We start from the raw sequence: 15528 nt of genomic DNA, 5'->3' as shown, positions 1-15528 counted from the left end.
AAATTTTAAGAATACAAAAGGTTAAGAACCGCATAAAGACGAAATAAACGAAGAATTAGTAAATTAACATATTTTTTAAAATTCTGTCTTTTTAATTTAGTTTTATCTTTTTGGTATAATAATTTAGGGAAAGGAGATAATGTTAAAGGCAGAAAAGGCTCCTAAATTTTAAAAAGATTTATAAAGAACACGTTTATTTCACTCCAAGAAGATGAGTAATAATTTGAACTTAACTTGTCAAAATTTTAATCTTATTTAACACAAGATATTTATTATTAATATTTAAATAAAATTAAAAATAAATATTTTTATTATATTAAAAAGGACTAAAATAGAAAAGATTCTGTATTACAAAATAGAATAACATATATAAACAATCGTAGATAGTTAATAAATTTACATATTCTTATTTAAAATGTAAGATACTCTTAATGCATAAGTAAAAAGTGTATTTCAATAAAGAATTAACGATACGATATGAAGTGAGAAAATAAAATTAGTAGATATTTTTTCATAAAAAGTGAAGATTTATTTATTTTGAAGTTAAAAGTAAGAAAAAGGAGAGTGAAGTAAGGAATTAAACGGCAAGAAGGGAGAGGTTATCTATCTGTGTAGAAGAAGTGATCTCCTAAAAAACCTACCCTTTCTTTTGACCACTCTCTAAAGCGTCACTCTTGAGAAGTTTTTTTCTTTTTTGTTACCACGCTTTCTCTCACTAAAAACTCTCTCTCTCCCCAAATCACCCCATTCTCTCTTTTTCCCCTTCTATCCATCGCTTCTTTCGTCTCAGATACACACACCACTGCCAAGCAACCACCACCAAACATCAATAGAAAACCCTAATTTTCCACCCACTGCACACTCTTCAGGTACTTCACTCTCTTACCAAACTCGCTTATTCTGTGTTGGAATTGTGCGTATGGATTGCTGTTGGTTAACGGGTTTCAGGCTCGTATGGGGTTGGGTCCAATGATGACGCGGATCTGCTTGTTTGGCTGCAGGGAAAATTGAGGAGAAAACTCCTGTTTTTTCTTTTTCTTTTTCCTTTCTTAAAAGCTTTGATTCTGAGGATTTAAGGGTTGGGATATATGTCCTTCAATCAATCAAAGTCCGATAAGAACGACGCTGTGTACCGAAAATCCGGGCGATCCGCCAGCTTCAACCAGCAGCGAGGTTCCTCCGGCGGTGCGTACGGCAAGGGCGGCGCCGGCGCCGCTCCTTCTCCGTCACTCTCCTCTAGCCGGAGGTGAGTTAGTTAGGTTTTGCAAATTTATCTTTTCGTTCCCTTTTTGTTATTATTTTTCATTTTTTTTTAAAACTTATGTTTGTTTTCAAGGATAGTGGGTATACGGGGTTATGATTTTTATTTATTCCTCTTTGTATATAATATTGAATTGAATTGTGTTGTTTTCAGAGTGGGGTGGTGTAGATATTGCGACTGGTTTGTTCTTGGTGACCTAGGGTTGTATGATTTTTGTGTGTTTAAACTATAATAAGTGATGTACTTTCTTTCTTTATTTTCTTTCGTTTTCTTTTTTCATTTTATTGATTCTGATCGTTGCTTGTGTTAGTTTTAACAAGAAGTCTAATAATAATGCACAAGGTGGGCAATCTAGGTTAAACCCTACACCGGTGAATACAGCCGAGTCTAATAGTACTTATGCAGCCCGGACTGTGCCAAATGGTACCCATTTGCAGCAGCAAATTCATGGTAAGCTTAATGAAGTTATGTATGTTTTCCAGAATTGGTTCTACACTTAATTGCATTTTGAGCATATTATTATGTTGTTGAGTGGAATTATTTGCATTCCATTTTATGATGGAAGAACCTGTGGAATTTATATATGATATTTAGTGTTTGATAAAATGTGATTTCTTTTATGGGCATCATTCACATGTTTTATGATAGGCGGATCTGATGTGGCAGTTACAAATACAACTGGCAAGCCATCTGAATCGTCCACTGCACAGAGGGGCACCAGAGTTGTTCCAAAAGCTCCTACTTCTCAACCTCCCACCGTGAGTTCTGATCCAGCAGCTCCTGCAACCCCTGTCAAGGGTATGTCACACTTCAGGCTTTTTATGTTGTATATAAAATGCAGAATGGGTTTTATGATTTCTGAATTGTAGTTTGGGGTCATAGTAAAGTGATATGTGGTAAAATAACATTCTTATCCATTGCATCTGACTTCTGAGAGTGATCTGAATGTTGTCTGCCCCAGAAGATGCTTCCAAGGCATTCCCTTTCCAATTTGGATCCATTAGTCCAGGCTTTATGAATGGGATGGCAGTAAGTTTCTTATCTGCTAATTGCTTACCGTCCACCTGAAGTTGTTTTTGACTTTTGTAATTTTAGGGGGAGTTAATAATTTTCTGTTATTGCATGCAGATTCCTGCTCGCACAAGTTCAGCTCCTCCCAATATAGATGAGCAGAAGCGTGATCAAGTATTTACTTTATTCTTTTTTCCTTACACCTCCCTCGTACATGTTTAACAATATACATACACACAGAGGAGATTTGTAACATGATTAAACCTTAATTTCTGAAGGAGCATATTGGCAACATAAACCAAAATATTTAGAAAAAAATCCTTATTCTTTACTAAACAAATTGGTTAGTGAGATTATTTTAGTAAATTTTATTTTAAATTAAAAAAATTGTCTCTTCTTTCTCTGAAGTTTACTCTCAAGTCTCAATTGTCTCTCATGAACAAGAAAGTCATGGCAATTACCCTCTGGCCACCACCTTTCCATCAATAACAGTTTTCCTCATTGTTTACTTGTTTTTCAAGTATTTCGTCATTTAATCAGTAAAAGTTTCCCACACCCATAACTGGAGTTATTCAAAGATATTTATTATAATATGCATGACATTCCATCAAATCAGTGATTGAGAGGGGAAAATTTATCACTTCCAGTACTAAGCAAAATAACAAATTATTGATTTTTAAAAAGTGGTAGAGGTAGAAACATAGAAAGCAACCATCACAAGAGAGAAATTTTGGGATATTGGGAAATAGATAATTTTAATTTTAAAATAACTAAAATAACCCTATTTCTAATTTTTATAAGTAATGTATGAGGAGTTTTTTGTCTAAATATTTGGCGCATGTTGCTAACATTCTCCTCCTAAAGTTTTAGATTCATGTTAGCAAATCCCTATATATATGTATGTACACACACACAACTGTTGCTGCTTAATCCTTTAGAAGGAAAGAGGGCATAATTGGTGGCAACTAGTTCTGACTCCTTTATTGTCTTAGAATGTTCATTGTTAATTCCTTTTTCAAAAATAGAATCTAACAAAGGGATGGATTTATGCTTTTTTACTCACCCTATTTTTGTTGTCTTCTTAACTTGTTTGCATACCAGTACAACTGTTTGTTTGGTGGCTAATTTCATAGTTTTCAGGCTCGTCATGATTCTTTTAGACCTGCACCTTCAGTGCCAATGCCTCCTGTTCCAAAGCATCAGCCAGCAAAGAAGGATACAAGTGTTGCTGTCCAATCTAATACTGGGGAGACTTATATGGGTACTAGGGCAAAAAAAGATACTCATGTGTCACCTTTACCCCCAGCAAGCCAGATGCAGAAGCCTTCTGTCATTCCTTTAACTGGAATTTCAATGCCAATGCCTTATCACCAGTCACAGGCATCTGTACACTTTGGTGGTCCTAATCCACAGATTCAATCTCAGGGTATGTCAACGGCATCTCTTCAGATGCCGTTACCAATGCCTTTACCAATTGGAAGTGCTGGACAAGTGCAACAGCAGGTTTTTGTTCCAAGCCTTCAACCTCATCCTATCCATCCTCAGGGAATCATGCATCAAGGCCAAAACATAGGTTTCACTCCTCAAATGGGCCCACAATTGCCTCATCAGTTAGGCGGCATGGGTATTGGCATCGGCCCACAATATCCCGCACAGCAAGGAGGAAAATTTGGTGGTCCTCGCAAAACTACTCCTGTCAAGATAACTCATCCTGAGACACATGAAGAGCTTAGACTTGATAAAAGGGTAGATGCATATACAGATGGTGGAGCATCTGGCGCAAGGTCTCATTCTGGCATGCCTTCTCAATCTCAGCCTGCCCAGCCATTTGCAACTTCTCATCCTATTAATTACTATCCATCAAGTTCCTACAGTACCAATTCTCTCTTTTATGTGCCTCCTAGTTCTCTTCCATTAACAACTAGCCAGATAACTCCTAACTCTCAGCCACCAAGATTTAATTATGCAGTGAGCCATGGTCCCCAAAATGTTGGTTTTGTGAATTCTTCACCTCACAGTTCCCTGCCTGTTAATAGAGCTGGCACTTCTATTCCTGGCAATGCTGAACCACCTAATCCTGAATTTTCCCGTGATGTGCATAATGCAATCTCATCAGCTTCGTCAGGAGTAACTTCTGTGTCTATTAAGCCAAGTGGTGGATCTGGTGTTGTGGACTCATCATTTGCCAATTCCAGTGTATCTGGTACTCAAAAGAGTGGACCTCCTAGTTCTTTATTAACATCTGGTGATGCTATCTCTTCTGTACCACCAAAAGGGTCTGAAACATCTGAAATCTCTTCACAACAGCTGAAGTTGTCCAGTGATTCTTCAGTTTTGAGCTCATTGCCAAATCTATCTGCTGCATCTGCTGTGAAGTCTACATCAGCTTCTTTGTTGAGTGAAGACTCTGTTTCAGGTGTGCCTAATAATGAAAGCAGGAAGCAGGAATCTCTTAGTAGGTCAAATTCTTTGAAGGATAATCAGAAGAATGTACAGAAGAAAGGCCAATTACAGCCTCAGGTATGTAAGTGAGTAGTTGTTTAAATATCTTTTTCCTAATTTGATCTTGGTTTGCTTCAAGTACTGTGAACATTCCCCTTTGTGTTTTTATCAGGTTTCTGTACAATCTCCTGCTGTGGCTAATGTGGCTTCCCAGGTTGTTGATGGTGGTAATGCTGATGAAGTTTCTGAAACTGTAGGAACTACAGCAAACCATTCTGCCTCAATTATCAGTGAAGATCACTCAGCAGTAGCTTCAGACAAATTTTCAACTACCAGTGAGAGCATACCTTATGCTGTTGAAATGAAAACTAATGGTTCTACACAAGTTTCTGGTGCTTCAGCTGAAGGACCTGTTACTCAAGTGGTGGATAATTTGATCAATCATAAGAATGACAAGCAAAATGAATTGTCACAACAGGATAAACTGCCAAATCAGACCATTTTGGAAATGGGTGGTAATACAGAAATTTCATCTCTTCAAGGATGTAAACAGGATATCAGTGGTGGGGCAGAATTAAAACAACCTGAGCAAGGTGATGAGAAATTAAGCACTGAGGTTGTAACCTCGAGGACTGAGCAGCTAGGGCAGGATGAATCTACAATTTGTAGTGCAGAATGTGACAGGATGGCTGATAATTTAGACATGTCTACCTCTACTTCATTGGATTCTAAAGATGTCTCTCTAAATAGAAATGATAGTGTAGTTAGTAATGAAGCTGTTTCTACAAATTCTGGCACATCAGATCAGCTGTCTGCTGATCTTCCAGAAACCAATTTAAAACTCTGCAAGGATAGTTCAGAGAGTGCTAGCAGTGGTTCAGTGTCTCTTCCAGCATCAGGTACCAAGGATAGACTGATTTCAGAGCCTAGTAAGGCGAAAACTACAAAGGGGAAAAAGAAACGAAAAGAGATTCTTCAGAAGGCAGATGCTGCTGGGTCAACATCTGATCTGTATAACGCATATAAGGGACCTGAGGAAAAGAAAGAAAATGTTGTAAGTTCAGAGAAAACAGAAAGTGCTTCTACTTCTGGCAATTTAGAGCTGTTGCCTACTGATGCTTCTCAGCCAGAAACTGTAGCAGGTGAGCAATGTAAGCAGAGTAAAGCTGAAATTGATGATTGGGAGGATGCAGCTGACATGTCTACACCAAAACTAGAAGTTACAGATAAAACTGAAGAGGTTAGTGATGGAAGTGCAGTAACTGCAAAAAAGTACTCTCGAGATTTCCTTTTAAAATTTGTAGAGCAATGCACTGATCTTCCCGAAGGTTTTGAAATCACGGCAGACATAGCTGAGGCTTTGATGGGTTCTAATGTTAGTTCTCATGTAATTGAACGTGATTCACATTCTTCTGGAAGAATTATAGATAGGTCAGGAGGGATGTCTCGTATGGATCGTCGTGGGAATGGTGTTATTGAGGAAGATAAATGGACTAGAGTTTCTAATGCATTTCATTCTGGTATGCGTTTGGATGGTATTGGAGGTAATGCAGGATTTCGACCTGGTCAAGGTGGCAATTTTGGTGTTTTAAGGAATCCACGCGCACAGGCACCTATGCAATATGCTGGAGGGATTCTTTCTGGACCAATGCAATCCATGGTAAACCAGGGAGGAATGCAAAGAAATAGCCCTGATGGAGAAAGATGGCAGCGTACTGCTAACATCCAGCAGAGGGGTCTAATTCCATCTCCTTCCCCGCAAACTCCTTTACAGACAATGCACAGAGCTGAGAGGAAGTATGAGGTGGGTAAAGTGACAGATGAGGAAGAGGCAAAGCAGAGGCAGTTGAAAGCTATATTGAACAAGTTGACTCCTCAGAATTTTGAGAAGCTTTTTGAGCAGGTTAAAGCAGTTAATATTGACAATGTAGTCACTCTCAATGGTGTCATCTCACAAATCTTTGAGAAGGCCTTGATGGAGCCTACTTTCTGTGAAATGTATGCCAATTTCTGTTTCCATCTGGCAGCTGCATTGCCTGATCTCAGCGAAGACAATGAAAAGATAACTTTTAAAAGATTATTACTAAACAAGTGCCAGGAAGAATTTGAGAGGGGTGAAAGAGAGCAAGAAGAAGCTAATAAGGCTGATGAGGGTGAGGTCAAGCTGTCTAATGAGGAAAGAGAAGAAAAACGAACCAAGGCAAGAAGACGTATGTTGGGTAATATCAGATTGATTGGAGAACTATATAAGAAGAAAATGCTGACAGAGAGGATAATGCATGAATGCATCAAGAAGTTACTGGGCCAGTTTCAAGATCATGATGAAGAGGATATTGAAGCCTTGTGCAAGCTGATGAGTACTATTGGGGAGATGATTGACCATCCCAAAGCCAAGGAACATATGGATGCATATTTTGAAAGGATGAGATTATTATCAAACAACATGAATTTATCTTCTAGGGTGAGGTTCATGTTGAAGGATGTCATTGATTTGAGAAAGAATAAATGGCAACAAAGAAGAAAAGTTGAAGGTCCAAAGAAGATTGAGGAGGTGCACAGAGATGCTTCTCAAGAGAGGCTGGCCCAAGCTGGTAGATTGGGTCGTGGTTCGGGTAACAATCCACCTAGAAGGATTCCTATGGATTTTGGTCCAAGAGGGTCATCTATGTTGTCTTCTCCTAATGCTCAGATGGGTGGATTGCGTGGGTTGCCTACTCAAGGTCGTGGGTATGGTTCACAGGATGTTCGCATGGATGATAGGCAAAGTTACGAGGCTAGGACATTGTCAGTTCCCTTGCCACAGAGACCCTTAGGCGATGAGTCAATAACCTTGGGACCCCAGGGTGGTCTTGCCAGAGGAATGTCCATTAGAGGTCCACTTGCAGTTCCAAGTTCAACTGCTCTTAATGGTTATGGTAATTTATCAGAGCGTACCCCATTCAGCTCTAGGGAGGATCATGCATCAAGATATACTCCAGATAGATTTGCCGGTTCAACTACTTATGATCAATCTAGTGTTCAAGACCGTAATATGAATTATGGAAACAGGGACATGAGAAATGCAGATAGGATTCTTGATAGACCTGTTGTAACTTCACCACCAGCCCGAGCTCAAGGGACAGCAGTCTCTCAGAATCCTTCTTCAGGGAAGGCTTTGACAGAAGAGCGACTGCATGAAATGTCCATGTCAGCAATCAGAGAATACTATAGGTACTGCTTTGTCTTCATTATTTTTTATCTCTTTTTTCAGGTTGTTGGGTCAATTGTGCCCTTTTCATTGAGAAGCATGAATAATATATAGTGGAATCTTTATCATTTTTTAAAATTATAATCCTCAAATATTTAGAATTTATCCAAATTCCTTATTGGCAAATCTTGTTTTTTCTTGCTTAAAAAACTCTCTATCTTGTAAGACTGATTAAGTTCATAACATATCATATCTTGTATCGTGTTTTTCATTGACTGTATGGCTTTCAAAACATAATAAAATACTTAAAAAGGGTTAGAATTGTGATATTAATTTTATTTGTAAACAATGAAATGATATGCTTAAGTTTAAAATACAGGCTACGTTGGGTTCTAGTGTTAGTAAATGTGAAGGAAATATGTATTTAGTATGGACGTGATGTATACAGCCATTTTTAATTGCTATATAAATGTAAAAATTAATATTGGACGAGTTTGTATTTTATGCATGATTTGTTTATAATTAACATATGAATTATGAAATAAAGATTGCAAGTAATGTTTTTTAGTCCAGAAAAAGAGGGCCTGGCATGGATGAGGAAAACTTGCTTGTTTTGTCATCTTATTCTCATTATCCAACCCTGTCTTAGTTGATTTAGCTCCTCCTTTCTTAAGTTGCCTTTCCTCTATATTTAGTGTCTTTTATTTTCTTCCGTTAATCCTACAGGTGTGTGGGTGAATTGTTTTTTGAAGTTTCTCACTCTCTTTTGCCCAACAACATGAAAATGTTTAACACCTCATGTTTCAAAATTTAGGAATTTATTTGTGTTTTAACATAACCTCATCTTACATTAAATAATGTGTTGGTGGCAACCATGATCTTTTAAGGTATATGGATCCTGACATTTTATGACTGCAATGTGATTACTTTTTTAATGGTTGCAGAATTGGAGTATGTGTTTCACTGGCTTGTATTTACATTTTAGGAAAACGTTCTGATTATTTCTCACTGTTTGGCCTGATTTCTCTTTGCAACACTGATTTTTGAAAAAATGGTTTGCGAAGATCTAAACATCCCTGCATTACTTTTTTTTAACCAGATGGTTGAAAGTATGGCCAAACCATGGTTTTTAATTTAGTTCCTCCATACTCTTTTTATTTGGGTCCTGACCGAGATCAATGGTTTCTTGTGATCCATGAAGTTTACCTTAACTAGTAAGATAAGGCTTGATTATTGTTGTTGTAGTATATTTGTTTCTATTTTTTGAGGATTGAATATTGTTTTTGCTACTGCTTCAGTCACACTGAATTTTTATTTTCCTGCAATTTCTAGTAAAAGTTGAAAATGTTGTGATATAGATTCACTGTTCAAGCTTTTAGGTATTGTATTGTTATGGTGCTGATGTATTTTTCAGTTTCTTTTTGTTATGTTCATCTGACTGTAAGTTATTCAATCCAGTGCTAGAGATGTGAAAGAAGTTGTTTTATGCATCAAAGATCTGAACTCTCCAAGCTTTCATCCTTCCATGGTTTCTGTCTGGGTCACAGACTCATTTGAGAGAAAGGACACAGAGAGAGATCTTTTGGCCCAATTGCTTGTCAACCTTGTAAAATCTCAAGATGGCACCTTGAGTCAAGTCCAGCTCATCAAAGGGTGAGGTTTATTTTGATAGTATGATGACTGCTTATAAGAATGTGCTGTGATAGAAGATTTTGTTACTCATTACTTTTTGTCTTGGCTAGGTTTGAATCTGTTCTCAGTACATTGGAAGATGCGGTTAATGATGCCCCCAAAGCGCCAGAGTTTCTCGGCCGCATTTTTGCCAAAGCTATTACAGAGCATGTGATCTCTTTAAATGAGATTGGACGGTTAATACATGATGGTGGAGAGGAGCCGGGAAGCCTCTTAGAAGTTGGGCTTGCAGCTGATGTTCTTGGAAGCACCTTGGAGGTAATAAAAATGGAGAAGGGTGATACTGTTTTGAGTGATATCTGTGCAAACTCCAACTTGAAGTTGGAGACATTCCGGCCGCCGGATCCTCTTATTACATCAAGGAAGTTAGAGAAATTTATTTAGGGGCTCAGAGGGGAAAATTTATTTATGTCTAGTGCCAGTAGGATACTCAAATTTGCACAAATGGTTTTCTCCATGGAGATGGGTGGGGAGAATTTTATATTCGGATTTCTTCTGTCTAAATATTATTTCTGCCATATCTTCACTGCAATTATAAAAGGTTCGGTTAAGCATCAGAAAATTTTAGGCTCAGTTATATAATGTCTGTCATGAGGGGTTTACTTTTTCAACTCTTGTATGATTCAACTGTCCATGAAAATATACTGGCGTAACGATCTGCATTATGTCAATCTGTATAGGCTCCTCTAGTTTAGGCCAAAAACCGTGTTGTAAATGGGACATGTAATCAAGCATAACGGTACATACTAGATTGTTTTTTAAAAATGTCCTAGCTCAAGGTGATTTATTTTCAAGTGTATTCCCAATTTCGATAAATGGACTGTAAGAGTAGGGTGATGCTGTTTAATTTGAACAGAGTGTAACAGCTTTGAAATAAGTTAATTTTGACTCATTATAAAATATCTGACATTATTAACGTATTAAAAATCATTGGTATACTATTATTATAAAAATTAATAATTTTTACTTATACGATAATTAATGATTGGATGACGATATAAATATTGTATTCTAATGAAATTAATTTAAAATAATCTAAATGTTTTTACACATTGGATGAGAATACAAAATATTTACATTGGTAGTATGTTTTAATTTAATTTAAATATTATTGAATTTTGATATATCATAAATTTAAAATAATTGTTCTAAAGTTAATTATTATTGTTGATACAGTACTATTTATGATTGAATATCGGGGTGACAACGGGTATGATTTGAGTAAAGCATTAAATATTTGTTTCCATGTTTGTTTTTAAGAATTTACATGCGGTTTCTCAACATAAATATAATTTATTTTAATAAGACAATATATTTAATTTATTATTTTGCTATGCATCAACGTATTGTCTCTTATTTTCCCCCCTATAATTTTATGTCTACTGAATAGATTCTAAATGATTGAATTGCATTAGCATGTAAGAAGGCCAGGAAAAGTTCTCACTCTTGAAAAATGTTTAACAAACATTGCAACTGTGTAAAAATAATAATAAATATAATCAACCAGTGATTTGTTCATGTACTACACGAGCATTATTAATTTAAAATAAAAAATTTAAATAAATAATTAAATGTATAATGTATGACTTATTTAAAATTTAATAATTTTTTGAAAGTAAATATTATAATTATTAATAAAAATTATTTATTATATATTAAACAAAGAGATAAAATTGTAAAAAATTAAAAATAATATTAAGTTAAAAAATAATTATATTAATAGAAAACTTATTTTATATGATGAAAAAGAAAATTAACTCTTAATAGTGTTCCATTTAAGAAATTTTTAAAAAATATTCTTATTTAAGATGTGAAGTCCAAATTATGTATAGATCTTGACGATGAAAAAGAAAAGCTAACCCCTAAAAGTGCTTCCGTTTGAGAATTTTTTTTAAATGATATCGTATAATGCGTTTTCACAAAAATAAATTTTGTACCATTAAAGTGGATTATCTTCTAGAGTCCTCGTAAATATTTTTAATATTGGTCTTTAATTAAAACAACAAATTTATCTTAATAATATATTTGGATCTTTAGTGTAAAAGATTATCAATATAAAGTTTTAATTTAATTAAAAAAATACTAAAATATCTATCATATTTCACTTAAATATTATTCCATTTGATTACAATGAGTGTTTTAAAGAAGTGTGTATATAAAAATAATTTTCTAAATTGGGTATAAAAAAGTAATATTAAATATATCTTATTATATGCTGTAATTACTGTATCAAATATGCATTAAATGCTTTAATAATTTTAACATAATAAGTATTTTTATTTTAAATAATTTTAACATGTGTCTTAAGATATATATTAAAAATTTTGATATGTTAACTTTATCAAAGTGTTTATATAAAATTATTTAAAATTTGTTGAGTTTTTTTACACAATTATGAACCCGACACTAAGGTAAAGAGACACGGGATAAACATAATAATAACTACTAGTAGTCTGTAAAATGCACATTTATTTTATTTTAAAATAGATATGCATATAATTTGATAATTAAATACTTCTTTTGTAAAGAATTATGTAAATATAATAAAAATATTTTAAATAATAGCTTGCTTTAAAAATTATTTTGACGTAATGTTATAACAATAAATAATCTAGATCAATATAATAAATATTTAATAAAAATAAATAATTTTAAAATATAATTTATTTTTAAATAATATTTTTATTGTATTGTGTTAAAATTTTTAAATTGAATATCAATAATCAATACATATTAATGACTATAAATTTAAGAAATAATATTCTGAAATGTAAATATTTATACAAGATAATAAAAAAAGTTCAACAACTTTAATTTTTAAAATTTAGAATAAAATAAATAAAATATGTATAAAAATAAAATTTTAAAAATAATATAATTTATACATAATTCTTAATAAATTTTAATATTAAAATATACACGAGACAAAGTTTGCAAGAGAATAATTTAATTAAATATTTCACTTTTGAAACTCTCTCGTCCGTAATATAAAACTCATTCTATGTTAATTAATGATAAAAATTCTATTATAGCAAACAAAATTACAAATAAATCATGAAAAAATATAAATTAATATTAAATTATTATAAAGATATAATAGTAAAATAATTTAATTTTCCTTCTCCTGCCATCGCAAACGAAACAAGTAGAAAATGACCATGTTAACTAGTTTGGAAAATAGCTTTGTTTATGGTAACAAGACCTTATCCAAAATTGTATTTATACTCATTAAATATATATATATATATATATATATATATATATATATTATAATCTTTCAATTATAAAATGGTTGGAATTTTATTTTTTATTCCAGTGTACGTGCAGGTAACACACGATTGAAGTGTACCCGTGAAACCAATTGGAATCGGTAACAATTCAAAAACACTGAATGATCAATGGGCTTTGGCAATGGGTTCAACTTGTCATGGATGTTTTTATTTTTATTTTTCCATTTCTCTTTCTAAAACTAACAAAGGTTTGATGAATTGTGTTAGAATTTTTAAAAAGTTTTAGAAGACTTTGAAAATAGTCTCTTTAACCATATTCGAATTTGAGAATCTAATTAGCGTGAAAAAATATTAACATCTCGTGACATCTTTAATTACCTCACAGTAAAAATTAAAGTTTCATTCCCATTTATAATTTTAATAAATTTTAAAATAATTAAACTCAACATGTTTTAATCACTATTTTTATGTGAAATCATTTTCTAAAAGATATGAGAATAGTAAACTTTACTAAAACATGTATGAAAATAAAAGTAGATTCTCTAAGTGTGCTGTGTAACTCCTTCTTTATGATTTAAAAATTTTCTTTTATTAAATAAATAAATATAGATGAAATTTAATTGAAATATTATAAAATAATGATAATTTTGGAGACATTTATATATATATATATATATATATATATATATAAATTTAAAATCGATAAAAGTTAGTAAAGTTTAAAACTTTTTATATACATAAGTCTTATTCATAATAGTATGAAATAATTTCGAATTTAAGTTTATAATTAGAATAAAACTAACATTATAAATTTTAGCATCTTTCCTAACTCAGGTTACATATAGATAAGTTTAAAATACAATCAATATTGCATTTTGGCAAATTACATCTTTTAACGAAAGCTAAATATAAGTTGCAATTAAAATAGTTAATTACCAAATATTATAATTGCACTTCAAATTATTATTTACAACAAAGTTTATCAAAATACTATAAACTCTAATTAAAAACTTAATTATTTTTATTATATTCATCAAAATAAACTATATTTTATTAAAACACTTTCTTTTCTTACAATTCACTGTGAGTATGATTCTAGAACGGATCTATCTTCTTTTATCTCTTCATTATCTAAAAATGTTTGTAAGGATAAGCATCCTCCAACCTACTGAACTTTTATTTTTATAATACAATCAAAATAGTACAGGAAATATTTTCTAATACATTATGCATCAAAATAGAAATAATTAATTTTTTTATAATATTAACCGGACAGAAATCATCCATACACATCATTTCACACTTAATCAAATACAATCATTTAATACAATATGCACTTAGATAATACCAACTCATATATTATATTAAAGAGTGTTACATTAGATCAAACAAATTATCAATCATATCATCAGTACTTTCAAACATACACTATGTTCATATTATTTCATGCATTCTCACATTGAGCAGTATGTCATAATATGTATGTTATAACCATATTAATTAATATATTACAATATAAGTATCATAATTACCTCCGTCAATGTATCACAATACCTGTATTATAATCATATCAATTAATTTGTTATGACTCGCCTATTACAATTTCATTGCTCCTAGGATCCCTTGATGTCTTCCATAAATATAGATAGCTACTAGTTATTTACAGCAACATGGATACGTATGCTAACTCGGCCCCCTTTTAAGTAAAGGTATAGTCAGAAGTCTCGTTAAGAAATGAGTATGTGACCTGTAAATGCTTTACTTTTAGCAATTCATGTGCACCCACTTACAAATAGCATTCACCATCCTCATTTTTTCAAATTTCTCCAAACTCTATCTCTAGTGTATCTTTGTAACTATTTATACATAGTTTCAGTATTTCTCATGATACTTACTTTTTCAACATTTCTCTTTTCAATTCAAATAACATAAAAAACTTTAATTTCTCATGCATAACCATTTACATTAGCCCTCTATTCATCAATTTTCACTAATAAAACATTTTATCATTCAAAGGCAATCAAACATTTTTCATAAATTTTCAACGTGCATCAACTATCAGATGAAGATTCACACTCATTTTATCATATTAGTCTAATACAGAGAAATCATCAATCAATTCTACATTATACAAGTCAATGAAATGTGTCGAAGGTTAGATATCTCTGGATTCAAACTAGTTGTATAGTATAAAAATACTTTGCCAAATATTACACTCTCTCGGTCTTAATAAAATCTTTTATCCTAAAGTTTGACATCATTCACAGTACACATTATTCAAAATAATAAATTACAATCTTAACTGTACATATGTAATGATCAATAATAAAATTACAGGACTTCTTTAAAAACAATTTTGTTTAGAACTTTTGCTATAAAATTATATTTAAATAGTTTTGAGAACAACTATAAGTTTTTCATGTCTAAAATTTCCATTTTTGCCACCGAAATTTTAAGAAACATTAGGGTTCTATAGTTCAAATAGGAAAACTTAGGATTTCTAAGTCAAAATACATAATTAGGAGTTAAAGTTTGGAATCATCATGTTAGAAAGTTTTCTCTTTCCTAACTTTCTTGAGATCCTCACTCAAGAACACTCAACCCTTCAATAATGCTCACACCGAGAGAACTATTGAAAGAGAATGCCAAACTAAACTAAGAATTCATTTTCTTTTAATAACAGGGAATTACAAGAGTATTTATAG

The 15528-nt window shown here is 32.5% G+C and overlaps 1 protein-coding gene across 2 annotated transcripts; it reads left to right on the top strand.

Annotated features, from left to right (window-relative positions):
* Positions 1 to 788: 788 nt before the first annotated feature.
* LOC113851350 (eukaryotic translation initiation factor 4G-like) lies at positions 789 to 10125 on the top strand. 2 transcript variants are annotated; one of them, XM_027481813.1, is made up of 11 exons: positions 1089 to 1246; positions 1572 to 1711; positions 1910 to 2059; positions 2223 to 2290; positions 2390 to 2446; positions 3413 to 4487; positions 4548 to 4792; positions 4887 to 5049; positions 5116 to 7924; positions 9360 to 9554; positions 9644 to 10125. In XM_027481813.1, exons 1-11 carry the CDS (start codon positions 1089 to 1091, stop codon positions 9975 to 9977), a joined length of 5394 nt encoding a protein of 1797 aa, XP_027337614.1. In that variant the 3' UTR covers positions 9978 to 10125. The 2 variants fall into 2 exon arrangements, with proteins under 2 accessions (XP_027337613.1, XP_027337614.1); XM_027481812.1 differs by having other exon boundaries at positions 789 to 1246; positions 3413 to 4792; positions 4887 to 7924.
* The last annotated feature ends 5403 nt before the right edge of the window (positions 10126 to 15528 follow it).

This window comes from Abrus precatorius, unplaced genomic scaffold (genome assembly GCF_003935025.1).
Source record: "Abrus precatorius isolate BTA unplaced genomic scaffold, Abrus_2018 Scaffold9, whole genome shotgun sequence".
In the NCBI taxonomy this organism is placed as follows: Eukaryota; Viridiplantae; Streptophyta; class Magnoliopsida; order Fabales; family Fabaceae; genus Abrus; species Abrus precatorius.
The sequence above is the reverse complement of the archived record's forward strand: the minus strand, read 5'-3'. Positions and strand labels throughout refer to the sequence as shown.